This window comes from Idiotropiscis lumnitzeri, chromosome 16 (genome assembly GCF_059441095.1).
Source record: "Idiotropiscis lumnitzeri isolate Australia: NSW breed Sydney's pygmy pipehorse chromosome 16, RoL_Ilum_1.0, whole genome shotgun sequence".
NCBI classification, from domain to species: domain Eukaryota; kingdom Metazoa; phylum Chordata; class Actinopteri; order Syngnathiformes; family Syngnathidae; genus Idiotropiscis; species Idiotropiscis lumnitzeri.
In genome coordinates, this window is record NC_142406.1 from 4,735,469 (window position 1) to 4,758,280 (window position 22,812).

The 22,812-nt window shown below is 38.4% G+C and overlaps 2 protein-coding genes across 2 annotated transcripts in view; one reads left to right on the forward strand and one right to left on the reverse strand.

Moving 5' to 3' along the window:
* Window positions 1–6,995, forward strand: part of LOC148321036 (thrombospondin type-1 domain-containing protein 7A-like) — a 71,985-nt gene extending 64,990 nt beyond the window's left edge. The window contains exons 24-28 of the mRNA XM_088319044.1: window positions 6–101; window positions 245–327; window positions 1,192–1,405; window positions 2,266–2,353; window positions 5,233–6,995. Coding sequence (XP_088175170.1) covers window positions 6–101; window positions 245–327; window positions 1,192–1,405; window positions 2,266–2,353; window positions 5,233–5,320 — 569 coding nt within the window. The 3' untranslated portion in view covers window positions 5,321–6,995. The remainder of the gene's footprint in view (window positions 1–5; window positions 102–244; window positions 328–1,191; window positions 1,406–2,265; window positions 2,354–5,232) is intronic.
* A 2,194-nt stretch (window positions 6,996–9,189) lies between these two features.
* On the reverse strand, window positions 9,190–21,863 carry LOC148321037 (semaphorin-4E-like). Its single transcript, XM_088319449.1, has 13 exons — window positions 21,755–21,863; window positions 20,571–20,710; window positions 19,300–19,356; window positions 19,094–19,183; window positions 17,517–17,568; window positions 16,859–16,881; window positions 14,408–14,475; window positions 14,228–14,312; window positions 11,503–11,674; window positions 10,408–10,520; window positions 10,094–10,313; window positions 9,389–9,635; window positions 9,190–9,328 (listed from the first exon to the last, which is right to left on the reverse strand). The coding sequence occupies exons 1-13, from the start codon at window positions 21,861–21,863 to the stop codon at window positions 9,190–9,192; spliced, it is 1,515 nt and encodes a 504-aa protein (XP_088175575.1).
* Between the last annotated feature and the right edge of the window lie 949 nt (window positions 21,864–22,812).

Below are 22,812 nucleotides of genomic sequence, written 5' to 3' on the forward strand. Positions count from 1 at the left end.
TTCAGAGGGGCAGTGTTTTGAATACACCTGGCGAGCTGGGTCATGGAGAGGCTCATCCCGACATGTCTGGTGCCAGCGTTCTGATGGACTGAATGTCACAGGTGACTTCTCCAGTTGATATACAATTTACAGTGAATCCCCACTCATGGCTGCCTTTCTGGGTGTTTTTGATATGGCTTTGCTTTGCACGGCAGCATTTTAACATGCATTTGTAGATGTCATGATGAAATCATGTTAATTACAGGCGGGTGCCCAACAACAGCTAAGCCAATGGCTGACCGATCCTGTGACCCACCCTGCACCAAAGCACGTTCCTTTTGTACAGAGGTGAGTTCTACAACAAACAGTAACATGCTAAAGAGTGGATGGCATACAGAAATGCTGTAGAATTAATTGAAATGTAGCAAATGTACAATTTACGGCCATTGTTTTTTCTTTTTCACCTGTCCTGTTTATCCTGAGTTTGATCTAAACCCGCTTTATTGTGATGGATATTTTTTTGCAAAATGCAGTATGGCAGGTTTGGTGTACACCCTCTGCGGTTATGATTTAGTGATTTGAACATGCTGTTGGACATAACGAGGTTTGAGCAGAAACAAGAGAAAATATACATCACAAGAGACACACAAACAGAGATCAAAAGCTGCATAAAACAGTAATGCAATAACAGTCCTGTATTCATGTTTTTATTACATCATTTTCAAAATAGTCAAATTCAGACAAGTTGTTCCGGTTTGTTCTATAGGTTGGCAGCTCTGTATTCGCCACCCTCTGTCATGTTGCTGATATTACACCCAAGTAGTTGCTTTGCATTTTTGTCTTTCCTGCATATACCAGGGGTCTTCAATCCTGTTCCAGGTCCCTGCTGTAACACACCTCATTCAAATGATCAGGATCTTTATCCAGCTTTTGCAGACATTGTTGATTATCTGATCATTTGAATCGGATACGTTGCAACAGGGAGAGATGGAAACAGGTAGGAGAGTGGACCTCGAGGAACAGGATTGACGGCCCCTGGTGGATACTGTTTCTCAATATAAACAAACACACTAACTACTATGCAAACAAACACTATGTGAATATTTACTCTCAAATGTAAGTGGAACACCCAAGCGGTAGATCCTGCTCACCTTATTAAGTCAAGCAGTGGTCCGTTGTTTGTTTTATAACTGCACTCTCTCTTTGTGTCAGTCGGGTGTTTGCGGTTGTGAGGAGGGCTACACAGAAGTGATGACTTCTGACGGCCTACTGGACCAGTGCACTGTTATCCCAGTGCTGGAGATCCCCACTGCCGGTGACAACAAGGCAGATGTCAAGACTATCCGAGCCTTCAACCCCACCCAGCCGGCCGTCAGCTCACCTGGCAGGGTGGGACGTACCTGGTTTCTGCAGCCATTTGGTCCAGGTTGACACCCTCCCCACAGATCTTTCTTGCAATGTCAATTTCAATGAAGGCACAGCTCATTATCATTATTACAACGATATGGTACATTAGTTCAGGATATTTTTTATTTTATTTATTAAATTTTTATTTTTAAACAAGCAGAGACCTTGTCATCATGACGTCGCACGTATTTCCAGGTGGCAAAAGGCAGAGCTTTTTCCGATGGCACCACAAGTGAACAGATCATTACAGGAAGTTTGACCAAGGCAGAGTGATTGAGAAAAATTGCAAATTGCTCGTGTGGTCATTTTAGCCGTCTTCTCACCTGTCATATGAACTGTCGTGTGAACGTGTCAGTTCAAAAGAAGATGTCACGTGAGGCAAATTGCTCTGAAGGTGGAGAGAACACCAGCCATAATTTAATGTTGAACAGTTAAAATGATTCAGTTAGACATGGTTGAAATGTTTTTTCATTTAATTAATTAATATGGTCATTAAGGGACTGACTAATTGACTTTTCCCCTGCTCTGATGAATAACACTGACATGCTTTTTTGACAGGGAAATGGATAGCGTGCTGTAGAGATGATGTTAACGAGCAGTCACAGAAGAGCAATGCCCAACACAACAAGGAATTCTGACTGAAGCCGCTGAAAAAACACATTACTGTGTTTGTATTCATTTAGTTTGGTCATATTACGGCACGGCAATCAGATCTGTAAACGACTGTCTGTTCGGTTTTAGCACTGCGGAGTGCAGACGTCTGATGAACCATTGGGCAGAGCTCTACTGCCCCCTTGTGATCAAAGAATGAAATATTCAACAAATAAACGGATGTAGTGTATAAAACAGCATAATCTCACTCACAATATTTCATTACAGATGGAAAGCTCAAGACCTGGGTGTACGGAGTAGCAGCAGGAGTGTTTGTTCTTCTCGTCTTTATCATGTCAATGACTTACTTAGCATGGTAATGTACCAACGCTTGCCTGATGATGTTGTGCACTTCCAGTTACATTTTCAGTCACATTAACATCATCATTAGTGATTTAATGGAGATCAGAATAGCATGCACTGAAGAGAGAAAAGTTCCATTGTGACTGAACATGAGGGTATAAGAGAACTTTGCAAAACTGAAAAGTATTTACGTTCCTTTTTGTGGAGTTTATTAATGGACAGGTATCATAAAAAGGTGAAAATTAATTTCTTCTATCCACATTTTTGTACAAATTTAATGAAAATTTAATGGGGATCTTCCTTCTCATTTTCCACCCCTCCACAAAGGAGTTCTGGAAATTGGCTGTGTAGTTTTTTTCAAGATTATGCTAATAAATCAACCAACCCACAAATGATGATCAAATGTTCAAACAAATAAATTAAAAACACACAATAAGGTACGACGCAAAGGGCCGTCATTAAAATATAATCATGATAAAAATGGAGAATCTGGAAAATAATTCCCTTGTGTGTTGGCAAGGTTGAGCTGGTAGGAAATACCAAGATGCAAAATGTTTGGAAGGACTAAAACTGGCTAACCAGACTAAAACCTTTCAATAATTATTCCTGGTTATACAGCCATGTAATGGCAGATTGTATAAAAAGAATTTACGAAGCCCCATTCATTGAAGTTGACACATTGCGTCAAATGTAAATAAAAACAGAACACAAGGATTTGTAAATATTTTTCAACCAACATTCAACTGAATACACTACAAAAACATTTCATGTTCAAACTGATTAAGATCACTTCTTTATTTTTTTTCAAATGTTCTCATTTTGAATTTGATGCCTGCAACATGTTACATAAAATGTGTGACGGAAAGTATAACAGACTAGGAATGCGCTCGAATGCGTAACAAATTGTACCATTACATAGGCTAACAAGTTCATTGGAAACAGGCGAGTGCCATGAGTGCTTGTAAAAAGAGCACCCCGAAGCGGCTAGCTCAAACCGAGATGGACTGACGCAAAGTGGAAAAGTGTGCTGTGGTCTGACGAGTCCACACTGGACAAAGCGGAAAAGCATCAGGACAGGATTATTATTATCATTGCAGAAGTTTACAACCAGCATAACTTGCACATCTGCATATGTTACAACAGTGTGGCTTCGGAGTAAAATGGTGCGTGCATCAGACTTGCCTGGCTGTTTTACCTGCCTATTGAAAATGTGTGGCACATTATGAAACCCAAAAATATGACGACGGAGCCCCCAGATTGTTGAGAAAATGAAGTTGTACATCAAGCAAATATGATACAAACTTCAACAATTAGTGTCATCGGTTCCCTAACGCTTGTAGCTTGTTGGGAGTCTTTAATTGGAAAGGTGATATAACACAGTCGTAAACATGTAGTTCATTAAATTGAATATTGGTTCAAAAGGATCTGCAAATCAGGGTATTCATCCCAACTTCATTGAAATTGGGGTTTGTCAGTTATTGTAATAGACAGGTTGATCTCCATTACATCGCCGTCCATATTTAACTCAGTTGTTTTGGTTTTGTTATTCTTGTCTCCATGATCATTTCATCTTTCATTTTATGTTTTTTTTTTTTTTTTCCCTTTCTCCACCTTCACCCTTCACATTCTCTATTTAGTCGTTATGGTTTTTGCCTTTGCCATGAGCCAAACTCCAAGTCCCCTGCAGATGGGGTGTACTGGATGGAGCCAAACAGCTACACAGTGCCTTACATCTGCCCTACCTGCCAGAACCTAGAACAGCAAGAGCTCTGCCAACTCCAGAAGCAACAGCAGCTATATGCCGTCCAACAACCTTCTCAACCATTGCAACAGCCGCAGCAGCATTCACTACAATGCTCCACACCTCACTTAGAAACTCTAATCACTTAACTCATTCACTGCCATTGACGTGTATGGAAGACAAAACATACATTCATTTGACCTGGACCAACGAATGAGTTAATCAGGGCCATCTATGTTACTCCCTGGCCGACTTTCATTTGTGTCCTCATTCCCTGTGATGCATCTTTAATCATTTCTTTTTCATCACTGGTGGTGGAGGTGAGCTTCCAATCAACATCATTTTGACTTCACTTCAAGCCTTTTGCGGACTTAACATAAATAGCCTTGCTGACTGGATTCAGGCTCTCGCTAGATATTGCCCCTATCATCTTTCAAAGTAGAGTTTTACAATTTTTTACAGACAAAGGAGACCATGAGAGTTAACTATTGTGTTTTTGCTGCCAAAAGACGCGCTGAATCAAAGGGCGAAGCACCAGTTGAGAGTGATAATTCTGTCTTGAATGCTTAGACTGGGCGCGCCGCACTACGAGGCGCATGCGCTAGCTCACACATGCCAGCTCTAGCTCGCGCATGCCAGCACTCATGCGAATAAGGGATCGCTGTCAGATGCAGCATCTCAGAATGATGAAAGATGTCATGGCAACACATCTAACGCCAGGGGAGGGACGTCACTGGTCACCACACTTCTTAGAGTCACGGTTTCAAATCGAAAACAAAAATATCTCTGAGGAGCATACAAGCAAACCATGAAACAAAGAAATAAAATGAACACAAAACGTGCATCTCTCATGCCATTCATCTCCCCAAAAGAAATAAATCAGGCCCAATGGTCGAGAGAGTTGTTTAGTCTTTGCAATACCCGTGTTGCATGACAAAGCGCCTCTTTTGTTTTGGGACTTTAAAGTGAGCCTTATGGTTGCGAAAATACGGTAATGCCGTAATAATATTTTAGATCACTAAGCCCAACAGTTCTTTTTTTTTTTAAAGCTAGTGTACAATCAATATGATTTTAGAGTTGTTCTGAGCTTGTTGAATATAATCGCCTAGAATGTATTCATTTATTTTTCTTGATTTATTTTTATCTTGCAGCAAGAAGCCAAAGAAACCACAGCGACGACAGATGAACAACAGACTGAAGCCACTGACACTGGCCTATGATGGAGACGCCGACATGTAGGAGTCTTTCCGATTACCATGCTGATCTACAGACATTTGCCCCCGCATGGAAAGCGTTGAAAGAAAACCTCAAAATGTCACAAATCAAAATCTGAGCTCATTAGCAGCTTTTTCTTCCTTGATGGTCTTCTTCTTGTTTCTGTTTCACAAAAGCCTTTATAACTTTATTTCACTTCCTACATCTGGAAGTTTGCCTTTCTCTGCTGTATTTGGATTTACATTACTCAGATTTTTTTTTCCTGGTAAGCACAAATCTTCAGTTGTACTTTTGTTCATTTTGTCACATATGAGTGGACTCTGTATGGGCCAAAAAGAGAAACTTAACCTGAACTTTACAGCAACTCTCTCTTTTGCCTGCCTCTTGCTTTTGTTGTTTTTCAGGCATCATTTTTGCACTATATTAGTGCAGCAAGTTCTACTCATCTCTCAAGACAAGCTGGTGTACATTGTGCTATTTCTTTTTTTTTGTTGTTGGGCAGGGGGCCAAGACCTCCCAATGTTTTTGACTGCATATGATGGGATACTGTAAATATTTTTATTGTCTCTGAACATACCTTTCTAACCTGTACAGCTACTCTTCCCAAGCTCTGTGTGTTCAGTGAATCTCAAATGGTTTTGGCTTGTGGCTTATACTGATGAGTTCAATTTTGGATTATTGATACACTTAAGTGTCTTGATTCAAGCCACAGGGTATGGACACATCATCAACAATTGTGTTATGGAATGGGGGACCAAAATCATACAAGATTGTGTTCTGGTGATTGAATTTAGTTATAAATCTTAATTACGTCTAAAACTAAAGCCAATAGACAATTATCATATTTCCTGTTATGCGTCCATGCATCGTTTCATCCGATGCCGTAGGATGCCTCGGATATTCTGATTTGGTCTGACTGCGTCCTGATTTAAATGTTCTCTCTCATGAATCTTTGACCTTTGGCTTGTTTTCAAATATTACAGGCCTATGATGCCTTATTTTAACGGCCTCATTTGATGGCTATTTTGGATGCTTGAGCATAAGTATGTTTCCAAAAGCCTTTGTATTTTATGAGAAAGTCTTCAGTAATGCTTGATGCCGATAAAATAGTTCTGGAGGTTCCACTCTTCACATCTTCAAGATACAGTACACATCTAGGAAGATTCATTCATGAATAAATGTATCCACGTAATCATCGGTTTTCTTCTTTGATACTGTACCATAATGGGTGAGCTTCAAGATGCAGTTGCAGATGTATTGCAGTTCATGGGAAATACCAACATTCAACTCTCGAGGATTGACATTCATTTGCAAAAGGATAAGATGTGTCGACATCTGTCAGTGCACTTGAAAGTACAGAAAGTATACAATGTATTCATTATCAATGCCGAAACATGTAATTGCCTGACTGTCCAATATTGTATGAAGCTATTTGCCAGTAAATTAATGGAATGTTTAATTTATGTTTCGTTTAATATGAGTTGTAAATAAACTGAAAAATACTTTTTAAATTATTCATGTACCATATTTTTCTTTCACTTTTGTACTGAAAAATTGAAGTAAAGAAAAATCAATCCAAGCTGAGTGAATGTGGGGATACAATTGATGTGTGAAAAACAAAGTTGCAGATGAACTCTGTCCTTTCCTACTATTTGTATGTATTTGACTAATTGCTGATAATAAAGAAAGAGAAATATGATTGATTCTGGTTTCATGTTATGGGCGTCTGGATGGGTCCACGATGAAATGGCTTAATATTAGCTGCTATTATCGAGCAGGCTAGCCGCTATCTGAACCGCTTCTCCTCACAAGGGTTGTGGGGGTGCTGGAGGCGGAGTACACCCTGAACTGGTTGCCAGCCAATCGCAAGGCACACAAAGACAACCATCCACGCTCACACTCATACCTTGGGACCATTTAGAGTGTTCAACCAACCTACCATGAATGTTTTTGGAATTTGGGAGGAAACCCGAGTACCCGGAGAAAACCCATTCAGAAACGGGGAGAGCTTGCAAACTCCACAAAGAAAGGTCGGAGCCGGAATCGAACCCTACACCTCTGTACTCTGAGGTCATCGTGCCGCCAATTCCCCCCCCCCAAAAAAATACTAGTTGGTTAATCTTATATTGGTTGTATTAACCGGTAGATTGGTCTGAATTTTCGGTTAATTAGCAAAACATGAAATGAATGGATAAATGTATTAACCTGTAATTGTAATTCATACATTTAATTAACCAATGAACCCGAAACCCTAACTAGTGAAGGAGAAACTTTACTTTGTAGTTTTATTATAGAGTATATTATATTGTAGTTCATTGCTGGTTGAGCTGAAGCAACATGGTGGCCGACAGGCTAGCATGTCTTCCTGACAGTGCAGTTTGTAGGTTGGAATCCTGGCTCTGGCCCTCCTATGTCCTTTGCATATTTTCCATGTGTAGGTTTTCTGTCGATACCCTGTTTTCCTCCCATAATCATGCATGGTAAGTTAATTGAACACTCAAAATTGAGGGCCGTTCTTCTACGTGTACCGTATTTTCGCGAACATCAAACGCACTGTAAAGTCCCAAATCTTCCCCAAAACAAACAAGACGCCTTGTAATCCGACGTGTCTATCGTATAGACTGAGCTACTCTCTCAACCATTGATGCCCGATCCCCTTGGGGCATTCCAGAGTGCATGTTAGCACGCCCTGCTGGCCAAAGTTTGACATCTATTTCGAATTGACTGTGAAAAATACATTATGTCAATACGTTTTTTGGGTAATGGTGCATGAGAAAGCTGGACAAAAGGGCAGCTGTCCACGATGTCATAGTCTGTCTTATCATTCATGTTATTGCAAGAAAGATCCCAGGTTTAGACAACAGACTGCAATAAATAAAAACACGCCGCCCAAAGCACACACATTTCTCTCAACAGCCATGTGATTGGCTGAGGCTGAATGGAATTATTAAACAAAGAAATACAGCGCATCTTTTGGCCATAAAAATACGGTAACCCATAAAACCAAAGATTTTTTGTTTCATTTTTCATTTCTCTTAAGCTGTTGCAAATAAATCCACCAGCCTACATTTGTCTGTTAGCTGTACAAATTATTGACACGACTTATTCCAAAACAAATTTTATTTCTTTAATTCCTCTTCATTTAGCATAATACACTGTGACACAAAAGAGGTTATGATTCATTGGGACACTCATAAACATCCAAATTCATCCAGTTCCAGACCTGTTCCACGGGGCAATCCTGTCTTAAGGCTTCTACACACCACACTGCCATCGGCCTAGAGGTTGGCATGTCGGACCAAAAAAATGACGGCAACTACGGCTTTTCTGTACTTGCGTGAGTTGTACCCCTCCATGCCATCATTGCGCAGCCTTGGACGGACGAACAGCGGTCTTTTGTCATTGAGTGATTATTTCGTCTTTGCTCTCCTCTGTCCAGCCAGCCATTATGTCCATAGAGGAGATGTGAAAAATGAGCAAAGTTCATTTGGTTCTTGAGAAATAGTTTACATTTTCAGTTCTTGAGAAATAATTTCAATTCTCAGTTTTCGGCTTTTGCCACTTCTTGTCAATTGCATTGACTTGCGAGCTAACAGCAAATCACAGTGCTTATTTAACCCGACAGGCCGACTCAACAACTGCTCCGACTTTAAAATGTGGCTTGCTACACCAAACAGACGGCGTGTACTGACTTTCCGAGGGTGGAACGGTATGATGAGGCCCTTAGACAATTTATTTTGATTTCATGCTTGGTTTGTGCTCAGCCTCCTGAATTTTTCACATTAGACAGACATGCGTTTCTGAATCTTTTCTAATCAAATTATCACAGGTCAAGTACCTTTACATGGTACAAACAACAAATAAACTGAAACGTATATTGGCTCATGAGAGGTTTAGTTTACACAGGTGACCATCTCTGTGCCGTATATCTGCTTATCCTGAGCGGCATGCCTTCTCCATTTCCATATTATGAAGGTTGCCAGGGAGAGACAAAACAGTGACAGCAGAACCACGGGCACCAGAAAAATTGGCCTGCGGAAACATTGAAATGCTGCAGAATTAAACCCAATGCGGCCAGCCTGTAAGCGATACGCAGCCACTTTCCGGCTGTACAGGATGCCATTGATGAGTTCCGAGGAGCTACATGTGTACAAGCCGGCATCCAATTCATCAATGTTCATAATAATGAGACCGTGGCTGTAAATGTGGTACTTGTTTGTGGAGTTAAGTGTTTCATTGTCTAACCACCACAGGACCTGTGCATGATTGTTGGCAGCCTGGCAGGTCAGCTGCATGTTTATCCCTGGAACCAAAGCGTAGTTCACCACTGGTACAGGATCTAAAAATGGAACACCAACATCTTTGTTTTTGGAGAAATTTGAAGATAGAAAGACTATATAACGGTAGTAAAGTCTAACATTTTTTCTAGTCACGACTACCGTGTAACATTTATGTATCTGAAGCAAATATTGCTCCAATTAGTGGTTTGGCTTTGACATGAGTGTGGCTCCTTGCAATTCAAAGACTTCGCTGTATGTAGAGAAAATGTTTAATGTTCATCTAGATCGGTGGCTGCCAACTGATGGGTGGGGAAAATGTCAGGCCACTATTATCAAAATTAGTGTGATTGTGACAATAATTGAGCAAAAATCTGATGCGTTCTCGAGACCCACTATTTGTATCAAGCCATCAAAATAGTGGATCATCATAAAATACTTCGTCATCAGCCGTATTTTGCCAGTTAACTGACACATAGCTCTGGGATGTGGCGTCTCACACATAAAATAATTTACATACCGGGTATGGGACATCTGGAGACATCGTCCAAACTCTGTATTGCATTAGACTCAGCGGACAATGAGGACAAGCCACGGATGGATTCGCAGCGATTATTAAATAAGTTCCAGGCACAATAGGGATCTCTGGCCAGGATGCAGTCCATGCATATGTCATGGCGACTGCAATCACTGACTGGCACCTGGACCACACTGACATCTGACCCCACAAACAGCTGGCCCTGTGTTTGCACATTAAGACGCACAATGGCCCATCAGTAGCCAACAAGAAAGGTTGTGACTTAGCAAACATTTGGGACTTGTCATGTACTGCACCTTGCTGGATAACAGATGCAGTGTCCGGATGTGTTCATTTTTGTAAACTTGAATCTCCTCAATGATGTACGACTCTCCTTTGTCGATGACGGCCTTCTGAATAAATCCATTCTCTAGCGGGAGACAATGAAGAGTTCAGGACAGCCAACTACTTAGTTTTCTTGAGAAAATAATGTCATGGCAAATGTACCTCAGTTGCCTTGTTTGTTAGTGTAAGATGATTTATTTTCACTAGGATGTCTATATTTGTATAGATCTATTTTATTTCTTATTTAGGGGCACTATTGTTGTGTTGTATTGGCGGAGGGATATGGAGTATAAAAAGGAACGAGCGAGCGAGTGGGACGCGTCAGGTGGAGTGAGCCGACTGGCGAATATAAGTCTTGTGGAGCTAAAAATCAAAATATCATGTTTGACCAGGTATTAGTGAGCTAAATTAGTGAATTTAATACTTGTCTTTGCGGTCTTTCCTGCAAAGGAAGGAAGAAATTAGATGTCATAGTTGTGCCTCAAGTCAAGTCTTCGCGTAGCAAACGGTACGTGTAGCTGTCAGGTTTAATTACCTGAGCTTTTTAAAGCAGCCATTCTGTATTTGTCCCTGAATTTTTCAAGCAGTCCTCAAATCCAGATGTAATGAAATAATCTTCAGACTTGTGTCCCTACATTTTTTTAAATAAACAGGCAAGATTTGTCAAGTCATGTAGTTTTAAGTCCACGACGAGTTGAGTCATTTATCGAGTTTACCCAAGAAATCGAAAAATTGGAATCGTTGCTACTTTCGTTTGTTTTCACCAGCTTTGCTGTGGTGTTGAGTTGTCACTTTTCGAGTTCTTCTGTCCTCTTTACACCTTTGTCAGTCGGTTATAATTCAAACTGGTGACAATAAGTTGGCACCACGGATCAAGTCATTCATTCTTCAACATGCTTATCATCTGTTGGGTCGCGGGTGTGCTGGGGTCTAACCCAGCTGAAAAAGGAAGGTCACACCCTGAACTGGTCGCCATCACAGTCAATATACGGTACGACAAAAAAGTATTCTTTACTGAAAAAGTACATTTTGAATGGTAGTATAAGTATGGCTAATCACAGACTTACCAGTGCCAATGAACATGACCTCACGTCTCTGTCCATCCAGTGCAGTCACACTTTCTACAACTATCTGGCTCAGCAAGGCACCCTCTTTGATCAGCAGAGGTGTATCAGGGTTGCCCAACTTATACCGCAGCGGTCTGATTGAATCGATGATTTCTAATTGACAGGTCTTGGACTGAGGGAACAAATACACACTTTCTTGAAACATGATTCATCATTAGGTGCAATTAGAATCTAAATGCATTTTTCTAAGATAATGTTGTCGGGGCCATGCACAAGCTTATATAAGACTTTCTGGCCTTAGGGGTATTGGCAAAAGATGATGATCATTAATATAAACATTGTTGGTTGACTGTGCTTTCAACTTCACAGCCTGATAGAGTGAACCATAGTCCTAACTTTGGGTAAAAAATCTGACGAGGCAAGGGCTACAGACTTTGTGAATCACGGAAAGGTCAGAAGTGGCCCTGAGCCCAGTGAAGCACACAACCTTTACAGACATTGAAAAAAAGAGGGAACTTTCCACAGATTATGAATTTCCTCTCATCCCGTTGGCGTAGTCCATTTTCACTAACAAGCGCAATGCATTTTCTATTAAAATTATTAATATATTATCTTGCATTTTCAATGTTCCCATTTGTTTTAGAGTAAACTGAAAATCACCCACTTAAATGACCACAGCATGTGTAACAGGGGAGGGAATACGAGAAGTCGGTCGTGATGCCAAATTGAGAGAAATACCAACACCTCTCCATTCGGATTTCCACACGCGTACACACAACAGCTAAGCATATTGTTGTTTGAACCTATTCTAAAACAAATAAAGCAAAAGTCTTACTCGATGGAATAATTATGATAATGAATTTAGGTGTGAATCACTTGTGGCATTCAAATGGTTTAAAAATGCAGAGCTACTCAATTATATATGTAAGTGTTGCTCGCAACTCTTAGATTTGAAAATAATAATTTATAGTTTGTTCGTAAAAACTTGGGTAATTTTGCTGGAAATTAATACATAATTTTATGTGTTGATAGGTGATGTGTTATTTAAATGTAATAAGAAGGGAACATGTTAATATGTTAATTATAGTTAATAATGTCACATAGTTTTCATGTCCAGAACTTTTATTTCTTATGTCGGTATTACGGAATGTTTAGAGTCAAGGACATTAATTGTAACTCAACTGCGCATGTCCACCTGTTAATGCTAATGCTCGTGCTTCAAGTTAGATTGGCGTCAAAGGACACTAAAAGAAGACTAAAAGGAACTTTTTCATGGATTATCGTACATTTTACCTCTTTTCACGGCAAGCGCCCTACGAAGTATGTATTTATTGTGCTTTTGTTTACTTTGTCGACAGTATGCGTCTCATTTGCACTGTTGTATTGCATTATAAATGTAGTTCACACGGTGTGTGCAAGTTCCGTGATGGCGTGTGCAAGTCCTGTGCAATTCATGACCACCGCAGAAGATGTGAAAGGAATAAATGCCCGTTCTCAAGAACCGCCTGTGTCAGTGTTGCTGTGAAGAGAGCTACAATATAAATCGAGTATAAATATGATCAACATTCATATACAAATTTTGTTATTGTATAAACCTGGTGCAGAAGTATATTTTCGATTATGGCATACTTTTTTGAGAATAAAAATTATCTACCGGTGTTCTGCCAAAATGCCCTACCCGTACGAATCGTCCTACTAGGGGCTGATTTGAAAGCCTGATCTGTCAAAATGTCCTACCCATGCGAAACTTCCTACCAGAGGCTAATTTGGCAGCAGAGTTCTACCGTGTGCTTTTAGATCATCTTGTTTACATGCAGAATTAAAGAAAATATTTTTGTAAAATACACGTAGACACAAGCAAGTAGGACGTCCTGACAGTTTAATTTATATATGTATATGCATAGATATGTTTACAGACAACTTTTACCGGCGATATCAAACGAGTGTTGCATACATACTGCGTGAGTAAGGTGCTCAACACACGTCAGTGTATTTTGAAGCAGAGAAAAATTCAAATAAGACTCAATGAATACAAAAATATTAAATACTCCCCACTTTTAAATGAACAAACGACAGGTAGGACAAAAAGCTCCAAACCCACGAAATCGCTGTCGTCATTGGTAGGACGTCTCGATGGGTAGGAAGGAATTTCATTTCAGAACATCAGTGTCATGAATTATTTAATATGTAAGCAAAGGGGTAGGACTAGATAATAAGCGTTCTTCCTTCTTCTTCATACTCTCTTTGAACTTGTAAACCAAGTTGACATCTACTGATGATTTTCCTTCTCTTTCTTCCAATTTTTGTTTTTATCATGTAATGTGCTTATATGTTCAATAAATCAACAAGTCTTCAGATCTACACGTTAATCTCACATTTTTTGCGCACACAGATTTTGATGATTGATTAAGGTAATGTATTTGTGTAGCTATCTTTGATCAATATTGCACAGCGCTAGACAATTTAAAATGCTCAATGTCTTTCTGCATTATCGCACGTTCAAAGTTGTATCAAAATTACTTTCAGATGATTCTGATTATTGACTGGACAGTAGTCAAGATATTTTGCGCTTGATCTGATACTTGCTGGTTGTAAATATTTTTTTTTTGTTCTATGCGCTTGAATAAAGTGAGTCCTTCAACAATAAGCACCTCATCAAAGCAGAAGGGCTTGATATACTTTATTTAAGCCTAATGTAAAACATAAACAAAACATTCGTACTCACGTGCTGAGCCATGCACGGTAGGCTTTCGTGCAAGACTTTGCGAATGGAATCCATGTCGTACACGCATACAGCCGATACTCGATCCCTGGAAACACCAAATAACAATGCTTTTGAAACATCGCCATGCTGGCTCCTTAAAATGTTACACTGGATAAACCTGACTTAAATGCTTATATTTACAGCGGTGAAGTGAAGACGACATAGAATTGACTCTCCGTCGTGAGCTCATGCTTCAACAGGAAGGCGCTCTGCACAATGGGGGTCGTTTTATGATCAGGTAGCGGGCAATCCAGTGCTGCTTTTTGAAGCCACATATCGTGCCAATCAGAATGCGTGGGATCATTCTTCTAAATGAAAACGACAGTTGATTATACTGTATGTCAACCAGTTTTAATGAAGAATTTTTATAAACTATTCAAAAATACCAGGCCGAGATGAATCACTCGCGAACCTCGAACCATCTTGTTACAGTCCATCTCAGAGAATAATAAATACAACCCAGAATCTTGGACGTCCATGTAGACAAAGTTAGGCTCTAAAATGACAGAAAGACAAAGATGATAAAATAGACTAGTGTAGTGGAACATGTGCCTGTAGAAACAAATTCACTAAATTAGAACCGTGTTTGTTGTTTCCTTCGAAATTAGTATATCCTGAGTTTTTACTTGATTGGGATTGACAGCATTTTCTAAAATTTTAAAGCTCACAAAGTGTCCAAATAATCCGACAATATAAAGACCTTGTTAGATGGAATATTCATCGTTTATATTCCACAATGTTCGTAATGTTTGGAGTAGTCACAGTGGCACTGCTTTTATTGTCAAGAATATAAACCCTGAAATGCGGACTTTCTGAAGGCCAGAATCAAAGCATCTTGGGCTGTACTACCACCTGAATCATGATGTAAAGTCAACTTTGGTTGATATCTTGATTACAAATATAACGATTATCAGAAAGCAGAAAGCTCTTTATTGTCATTGTACTTAGTGTGCAGCGAGATTAGAGCGCTCCCCTCTCCAGTGCACCCATCCATCAATTATCTGTACCGCTTCTCTTGACTAGGGTCACGGGCTCTCCAGTGCAATACAACAATAATTTAATTAAATATATAAATTAGATTAGAGATTAAATAGAAAATAAATATGAAATCTGCGCCGATATTAGGCATTTGGACCAATATCTGCCTTTTTTTTTTTAATTTAAATCTGATCTGAACCATTTAAAACTGGGTTAACTCGAATTAACTATTGATTTAAAATTTCAGTTAAGTTAATGAGATTCTACTGAACCTGGGAACACTCCACACCTTTTGTTTGAAATCAAAGCAAAGACAAGTGAAATTTTAATATTTGTGATTTTGAAATTTATGAGAATTTTATTTACACTGAAAAAATACAGGGAGTAACTTTTAAAGATATGCTGATGGCCCTGGGAGCTTGATGAACTTTGTTGGAATATTATAAAAAAGTAAAATACAAAAAATAAATTTAAAAAAATCCACAAATCTGAAAAATTCTTCAGTAAACATATTGCTTTCCTGTGAAATACCCAATTGTCCATTTATTAAGTTTGTTAAGTGAATGGGGTTTCTACGTTACATCCCACCTAGCATGGAATTTGAAAAAAAGAATTGAGTTGGGCATATGTGTTTTTCACAGGAGAGTGATGTTAAGATTTTTATTTTGATAGATTTTGACATCATTATTTTGCTTTTACTAAACATGACTATTGTCTTCAAATATTGGTTATCTGCCTCCTTGACTACTAATAATCAGTATTGGCCCTGAAAAAAATATATCAATCTATCTCTAGATCAGGGGTGGGCAAACTTTTTGATTGGTGGGCCACAATGGGCTCTAAAATTTGACAGAGGGGCTGGACCAGATGGATGGAGTGTTTTGGTAACCTCACGCCATCGGAGAAAAAAACACATTTAATTTTAAATGAAAATGAACAAAAGCATTACAACAAAATATCTGTCTTTGACACACCACAATACTTAGAAAATAAAATATTAACAAGGTTGATTCATTTCATTTTTTTCACGTTCCACGGGCCAGATTAAAACGTTTAACAGGCCGCATGTGGCCCCCGGGCCGTAGTTTGCCCACACATGCTCTAGATATTGGAGTATTACAAGGTGGGAAAAAAAACAAGGATCGTAGGGTCATGCAGTGACGTGAAGCAGGGAGCCTTACAGGGAAGCTCGAGCTATTGGCTCGCATGATACTTGCTCAACAACTAACATTTAACATTTCTGCATATAATTGGGAAAAAAGACCACAATGCACATTGGGTTACTTGACTTGGCTCAATTTGCTGTGACGTGCTGGGCCGTTTGTAATATTACGACGATGCTTCATTCCAGCACTGCGCCGCACAGCACACATTTTTTTTTAAATTTAAGCATAGGAGTTGATTCAGTACGTTTACAGTTCACAGTATTTTATTGGACCTGTACTTGTTTACAGAGAGCAATTATTTTTGATGCATCTGCTGTTTAAAAGACAAAGAGGACTTACCTGTCGTCCATTCAGTTATAGTAGTAAGACGACCAGTGTAAAAACTGGCATGCATTAGCATATGTTGAACCGTATTGTCTGTCCCAGGAGGTGAAAGTCTGTGTCTCACCATTGCAGCGTACAGACTGTCTCCTGTTGGACACATACAGAAGGCCCAATTTTCATACCCAGAATAAGTCTTGCACAATGTTTAACTGTGTGCATCGGTGGAGTTTTTCTTTTCATATTTTCATAGACAGGTGCAGGTAGAAAGGGGGATTTGCCCAGTTACGATGGTGAACACAGAAGACTTGCTTCCTGGCCGATCAAAGCAGATGCACTCATTCCCTATATATTCAATTGCCAGAGGGCCTCACACTCAGTCTTTGGACATAGTGAATATTTTAAACACTCACTGGAGTTCATGCAGATGACTGACGAGTCGAATATATGTTTTTAAGGAATTGCAAAATCTTCATTCGCAGATGATGGTATGGTGGCCCTCGATCCGTTGGAATGCCCAGCATGGTATGTCAAATTCCCAAACATGCTAAACTACATTTTCCATGGCACAAAAATGAAAATGCGCTTGTCTATGAAAATACGGCCCATAGAATCAATTACTGTAAGTGAATTCAGATAGCTTTGCAAAAATGTGACCAGTTCATAATTCTTGAATGTAATCATTTTGTCATATTTTGTGCTGGTCCAACAAAGCAGCAATCCCAAATACTCACCAACCAAGATGGAAGCTAATCCTTCATGTGCGGAATGTGAAGCAGGCTCACCAAACAAATGTTGGACTCCTTCTTCCAACATACCGTTCTTGTTGTCGTACATCTGAAGCACAAATCATAAAATATAAGACTTATTTCCCTAAACAACCTAATATTGATTTTGGTATAATTTTGTAATGCCTCGTGCAAATGCTGACAAACATGTTATTCTGCATCAACATTTGATTTTCCGCCTACTTTTTTGCCCTTCCACCAATTCGAGCAATCAAAAATTCCTTGAGCTCGTGACCTAACTTTCGAGTTTTTTGACATACGGCCGATTGGTTGTTATTTTCCTCTGACCCTTGAGCATGACCTTGACAACTCAATATGGTGCTAAGTGTCAGTTAACCACACAATGGGCATGAGATTGGCAGATCAAATTTGTTACACTTTAAGCAAACAATACAGAAACGGTGCTGCAACACATATAACCATATAACATATAACAATGCTCACAAGTAAGTATATCCAACGTGCCTTGTAGCCCATAGTGTTAGCTGTGTTGGAACACTTTTACTGATTTAAAATCAATCCTATTATTATTCTGATGTAATTCTTTGGTTATCGTGGTTTGATTGCTCATGTCTGGAGAGACAAGGAGGTATGATGGTCGAAGCGCACCATACGAGGAAATCATTAAGCACAAGTGCATCATATTCAAGTAGAGAAATGCACTATTTTCTAAGCTAATAACTTGAGGAGACAGCAAAAGAGAACATTTTTTTTTCTTGGAATAGTTATTCAAGAGTTAATATTGTAACATTCGATCCATTCAAGCGGCCTTTCTTTCACGAGAGTCATGGGGGTCCTGGGGCCTATCCCAGCTGTCTTCGGGCAATAGGCGGGATACAACCTGAACGTTTTGCCTGCCAATCGCAGGGCACACATAGACGAACAACCATGCAAGCTCACAATCATACTTTCACTTTCATTTAAAATTAAATGTATTTTTTTTTCTCCAATGAGGTGAGGTTACCAAAACACTCCATCCATCTGCTCCTTCTGTCAAATTTTACAACCCATTGTGGCCCACCAATAAAAAAGTTTGCCTACCCCTGATTTAGAGGGTTCAAATAAACCTGCCATGAATGTCTTTGAAATGAGGGAGGAAACCGGATTACCGGGAGAAAACCTACACCGTCACAGGGAGAACATGCAAACTCCACACAAGAAGGCCGGAGCCAGAAACAAACCTCGCTCATCTGAACTGTGAGGTCATCGTGTTAACCACCGTGCCATCAGATTATAATATTGATTTGTTCAAAACAGTTCTAATATTTACATTTATGTTGTTGTAATTGTAGACAAGGTCGTTCCAACTATGTACTTATTATTTAAAAGGGGAAATTAAACCTCCAAAAAATTGTCAAAATATATATTTTTTTTATGCGCCTTCACTCGTCTAAACATAGTATTTTGATTGATATTGCATTTGTGAATATGAGTTTTTAGCCATCTCTGGGGGCAGATGTATTGGTCAAATAATTTTCGGGGTAGATTTTGCCTTGAAACCCCTGCAGTCTCCATCCAATTAATGCAAGCCAATGATTTACACGTCTTCACAAACGTACGCATTTTCAACTTACCAAAAATTTGCAGTTGCGTAATTTTGAGCTACACGCCAAGATTTTGTTTTCCTTCACTCTGTGGAGGATCCGAATATAATTGACACAGTCCTGTTGAAACAAGAACCAGTATACAGCAGAATCAACGCTCAAACAGCTCTAGCTGTACAAGTATGCCTAAATACAACTTATATCTGCACAAATAACCAAAAGAATTTATCACACACCTTTTCGTCTGGAACTTCCATTTTGCATACATCTGTATTATATAGTGGCCATTTTGCCTGCATCAACACAAACAAAGCGTCAAAGCATAAAATTGTGAAAATTGACCTGTTTTGTACTTTCTGATTGAGTAAGTAAAATCACATTGAGAAAATAATTATTTGTACTTACTTTCTGTGCTTAATCTGATTTTCCAAGTACAGTAGCTTTGGTACTTGGATCATATGCAGTTATACGTAAATAATGAGTCAATTGAAATATATATTACACATAATAGTTAAAGAAAAATAACTTGTAAAGTTAAAATATATTTATATGAAAAACAATAAAATGGAATGAACGTTTTATTAAACAGGCTGAAAACATCGTTACTAGCAATACTGTGATTGGAGTTCACGTTTTACATGTAAATTTTCTTTTTGCTATTCACTTATTCAATTTGAGAGTTGCTGTTATATTAACAATCCATTCCGTCGGTGCATTTCTGAGGTAACAGATGGTCAGCACAAGTGGGTGTGTCCAGTATGATGATTGAAATCTTAAAAGCCACGCCCTCTTTTGGATTGGTTGTTCACTGGGCACAATGGTCTCTTGCAAATCGAATTAGAGGCACAAGATGGATCCAGAGAAGGCTTTTTTTTGTTTAACAGATCACTTTATTAAGACACTACTCTCATCTTATATTGACATTTGTGGAAATATGACACAGTAAATAAAAAATTGACAGATAATTTTATTAATACACTACTCTCATCTTAAAAAAACGGCCATATGAGACGATTTTTCTGGTGTATTTTGCCACAAAAATGATTGTGTTAAATATTTTGTAGTGCCCCAGCCAAATAAAAACACCAACTTCTTTGGTTCAAAATTTCTCCGTTTATTCTAAAAAGACACAGTACAACTCTGTATGTAAAATTATTATCATATAATTTAGCACTTTTTTATTTATTTATTTTGACATCTCTTTTTTATGCAATTTTGTTCTGCTCTGCATAATTTAGCTTGCAACTGTGTTCAGTGATTTTTTTCTTTGTCTAGTCTGTATAGAGCTGCTATGCAATTGAGATGTTATTTATTTTTTTTGTTAGATTTTTAATTGAGCAGTTATCAAAACTACAGTAATGTTTTTTGTTCTTTTGTACTATTCAATCAGCATGCAATGCATGTTACATTTCAGAAGGTTAACATCTAATCTCTCTTGAACTTGGTGCATAATTACTTTTTGGATAATTACAAGAATACTTTGGCAGCTCTAAAACATTGCACTCACAGAAGCCTTCATGACAGAAATGTCATTGATGTCCAGGGCGAAAATAGCCTCTGTGGCTGCCACGATCAGCACTCCCAGATCCTCCATAATCTGCATGGTGTTGTAGTTGTAAATCCCATCCTCGCGGAATGTTGTAAGATCTGAATAGACATATAACATCTGAATTAGCTATTTTTCTTTGGCTTTTATTCTCACCTCAGTACAGCTGTGACTGAAAAAATAAACGGGGGATTTATTTGATTATTTTAAAAACAATGTTATCCGAATATTTGTAAATAAATAAATACATTTAAAACTATATATAAATAAAAAATTAAATATATTAAAAAAAATTAAAAACCGGTGTTCGAAATGACGGCACATTATCTAAAAAAAAAAAAAAAAACGGGGGATTTATGTCAAGGCACCACTGCCGTGCACACCGTTTTTAGTAGTTATTCCTACTGGTTTTGACCATGTAACCAGTGCTTTTTTTATTCCCTGAAATTAATTCAGTAACAAAGAAATCAATACTGCTACTGCACATATTAACTATTGCACATGTTAACAATAGTTAACATGTGAACGATGACATTCGGCTTTGATAGCATGTTGAGTGCTTTTTAGCCAAAGATGGTAAACTTACTGTGAGCTATCAAAGTCATCCTATTATATACATTTCATTAAAAGATTAAAAAAATAATAACGGTTCACGCTCAATATCTTAAGAAATATTTAAGGCAGTACAGTTATCTGTACTTTCTACTTTTACGTTAAAACGGGCATGTCGCTGTTTTTCAACTTTTGTGGATGGTGACACTACGCAGATTGAAGTGGGAATAAAGCCAACAGAAAACTATCGATTCCTTTTTATAGTATGAATACAATATTGTAAAGCAAAATTAAAAAATGTGACAAGACCAGATTAACTGTGCCATTAAATATATATATATATTATAATGTTTATATGCTCAAATAAGTGCTAGTTCATCAAAGTGGGGAAATTATTTCGTGTGGTATCCAAGTCAAACAGGTAGTACAAAAATGGCCTCTTTTCACATGTCACACTCTACACTATTTGACTTTGGGATTTGAATCAGTATCTTTTTTACAAAAATATGTAGTAATTATATGTGAGCGTAACAACTTATTACACAATGACTTCTCATCATGTACACAGAAAAGCATACACTACGAAGACTTACTTGGATAGGGCACAGTGTTTCGTGGGGTACAAAACTGAGTTATGGGTTCGCAAAATGAAGCATAAAGCATCAGTCCGCTTAAAATCCTCAGCACGAACACAGGCGACATCTCTCAAGCGTTCTTGGATGTTCCCCAGTATCCTCGAATGACAAGGAAGATAGCAGAGCTTTTAACAAGCTTTGACCTTTCAATTCTTTACCCGACCAACCAATCAAGAGGTCAGCATTAATGATGTCACACTGTGAAGCTTTGAAATGCTCTCACCAATGAAAGCAGTTTACATCGAGCGTTTTGTCTACCTTGGAGCGGCGATGGTTGAGTCGAGGCTAAATAGAAATAATCAATTTCAGGAATTGCTTGGCTGAATCTTAGTTAACTTTAGAAACGTACATACAGTATATTAAAAAAATGACATTGGCTGCCTGGTTTGTTAAAATTAGGGCTGTCAAAGTTAAAGCAATAACTATGGAGATTAATTACAATTTTATAATGGACTAAAAATAATCAACTCAGTTAATTCAGTTTTATTTACTTCCTATAGCAGCTGACCTCTCTGTTCACTGTATAGTCAAACTTAGAGGAGAGTTTCTGTCGCAAAGACTGGACTTTTAGATAGTTTTACTTTACAAATTTGCTCGACGGCTCATTGGAGAAATCCAAAATAATTTGCACACTTGGCAAAGCCAAATTCAAATACCTTATTGGTTGTACATCTTTAGTGTATCGTTCAACTGTTTTTCCATTGTTTGACAGGAAAAGAATCATATTCAAAGATCAAAGAAAACTACAACAGTCTGAGTTTGAAATATACTTTTACATTTTCTTTCCACATTAATTACAAGATTTTACTCAAGTAAATATCGTTTGCATGCTTAGTAAAAAATTGTAATCCAAAAAGAGGATTAATCGTGATCAATTATGTCAATTTTTCCGTGTTTGCAAGTTAAAAAAATGAAATCACTTGACAGCTCTAAAAATTATTTGACATGATTTTTTTCCTCACTGTCTGTTCCAAAATCAGACCTAACCTTTGTTTTTTGTTAACTCAGTTAAGATT